General features: G+C 42.1%; 1 protein-coding gene across 1 annotated transcript in view; it reads left to right on the top strand.

Moving 5' to 3' along the window:
* The window catches only part of LOC307267328 (rho GTPase-activating protein 44-like), a 93,672-nt gene that overhangs the window by 58,636 nt on the left and 32,536 nt on the right, over window positions 1-2,500 (top strand). Inside the window, exons 5-6 of the mRNA XM_080049620.1 lie at window positions 124-235; window positions 544-620. Of these exons, the coding sequence (XP_079905746.1) occupies window positions 124-235; window positions 544-620 (189 nt within the window). The remainder of the gene's footprint in view (window positions 1-123; window positions 236-543; window positions 621-2,500) is intronic.

The raw sequence follows: 2,500 nt of genomic DNA, 5'->3' as shown, positions 1-2,500 counted from the left end.
ACCATGCATGTTTCCCTGTTCCTGCTGTGTGTGTGTGTGTGTGTGTGTGTGTGTGTGTGTGTGTGTGTGTGTGTGTGTGTGTGTGTGTGTGTGTGTGTGTGTGTGTGTGTGTGTGTGTTGTAGGAAGATGCTGAGGATGTGTGGAGAGACGCAGGAGAAGCTGGCTCAGGAGCTCATCATGTTTGAGCTGACCATCGAGAGTGATGTGGTGGAGCCGCTATACGACCTGGCTGAGGTACAACCACCAACTCTGTCTCATGCTTATGTGCCTTGATGCTCCGGTGGTGTAGTGGATAGAGGGCGTACCGTATTGGCTCCGGCCTTCGTTGCAGTGGTCGTGGGTTCTGTACTGTCAAATACAGCTTGAAAATGCCAAAAAAATTATCTTTAAAAAAAAATGTCCTGCATACTAAGAATCCCAAACATCTCTCTCTCTCTCTCTCTGTCTGTTTATTCTCTCTGTTCTCTCTCTCTTTCTCTCTCTCTCTCTCTCTCTCTCTCTCTCTCTCTCTCTCTCTCTCTCTCTCTCTCTCTCTCTCTCAGGTGGAAATCCCAAACATCCAGAAGCAGAGGAAACATTTAGCCAAGCTGGTCCTGGACATGGACTCAGCACGCACACGGTGAGTCTGTCTGAGACCGTGTGTGGCGTTCTACTTGAGTACTTTTACCGTTTGGTTTTGTTTTGCTTTTTACACTATTTAGAATTGATGCTGTATATACTATATTGCTTATCTTATCTTATTGAAGAAAGAAATTGACAATAAAGTTGACCTGACTTTTTTTTTGTTTATTTTTTAAAAAACAATACAAACTAAATAAATAAAAATGAATGAGCAGGAAATAAATACATTAAAAACAAAGAACAAAGCAACAAATACATAACTCAAATAATATAGTTCATGTTCTAAACTTTAACTTGTGTGGTGAGAGTTGGTCGGCTGTGGGGAAGTGTGTAGGGAGATCGTCCTCTGAAGTGCAGGGTCGGAAGTTCGATTCCCCGTCTACCCGACACATGTCGAAGTGTCCCTGGGCAAGACACTGAACCCCACATGAGTTGACACAAAGTTGATTAAGCCTATCAGCTCAACAAAACTCTATCTTTATTTCTCAGTATGGCAGCATTTACAAACTGGTCTCCCCCCCCCCCCCCCCCCCCCACGACACTGGCACAGGAGCTCAGAAAAATCCCCAAGGAGCACCCCCAAGAAATATTTCAGTTGTTTTCTGCATCCATAGCGTAGTATTTTTGTCTCATCCCTTCAGTTGTTGAATAGGTTGTTTTCAAACTTTAAGACAGATTCGAAAAAAAAACCTCGTACTAACCTTGAAATGTTGGACACATCACAACACTGCAGAGCTTTCCCCGATGCAATCAGAAAGCTGTTTGCGATCGCTGAAAAACACACAATCACAATTTTCTTTCTGTCTCTAGAGCCCATTCTCTGTCATTTCAGAAGCACTATAAACAGTGACATAGAGACATTGGGATTCTCCTCACTGCTGTCCAGTCATTCAGTCCGTTTATTTTCTATGTGGTTTTTTTTTCAAGTGAACCAAATCGTAGACAATTTGACCCATCACGCAGTTGTATTCTGAGATCCTCTGGCAGCAATATAAGATAGAGAGGGAGAGGGTGAGGGAGAGGGAGAGAGACCTTTGAGAGAAAGAGAGAGAGAGAGAGACCTTAGAGAGAAAGAGAGGGAGAGAGAGAGGGAGAGAGAGAGTTAGAGGGAGGTGGAGCGAGAGAGGGAAGAGAAGACAGACAGACAGACAGAGGGAGAGAGAGGGGGAAAGAGACAGACAGACAGACAGACAGAAAAACAGACAGACAGACAGACAGACAGACAGACAGACAGACAGACTGACAGACAGACAGACAGACTGACAGACAGACAGGGGGTGAGGGAGAGAGATAGAGAAGAGAAGAGAGGGAGAAAAAGAGACTCTTAGACAGACAGAGAGAGAGAGAGAGAGAGAGAGAGGGAAGTGAAGGGAAGATTGTTTGTATTGAAGGAAGGATGTGATTTTAGAGCAAGAAGAAAATCCATTAGCTTTTTTTTTTTTCTTTAAACGATTTGTTTTGTTAGAGTAGATGTCAGTTTTCTGTTGTTGACGATTATCTCTGTCGGGAAGAAAGGTTTTCAGCCGCTGAAGGCAAAACAAGAAATGTCTTTGTTTAGTTTATCATGCTGTGAGGCAGAGCAATGCAAATAGACATGCCATTACAATCCACAAAAAGATATTAAAATTCAAAAGTTAAGTTAAATATATAGATGGATGGATGGTTGGATGGATGGATGGATGGATGGATGGATAGATAGATAGATAGATAGATAGATAGATAGATGGATGGATGGATGGATGGATGGATGGATGGATGGATGGATAGATAGATAGATAGATAGATAGATAGATAGATAGATAGATAGATAGATAGATAGATAGATAGATAGATAGATAGATAGATAGATAGATAGATAGATAGATAGATAGATAGATA

Source organism: Ammodytes marinus (assembly GCF_949987685.1).
Source record: "Ammodytes marinus genome assembly, chromosome: 20".
NCBI lineage: Eukaryota > Metazoa > Chordata > Actinopteri > Uranoscopiformes > Ammodytidae > Ammodytes > Ammodytes marinus.
The sequence above is the reverse complement of the archived record's forward strand: the minus strand, read 5'-3'. Positions and strand labels throughout refer to the sequence as shown.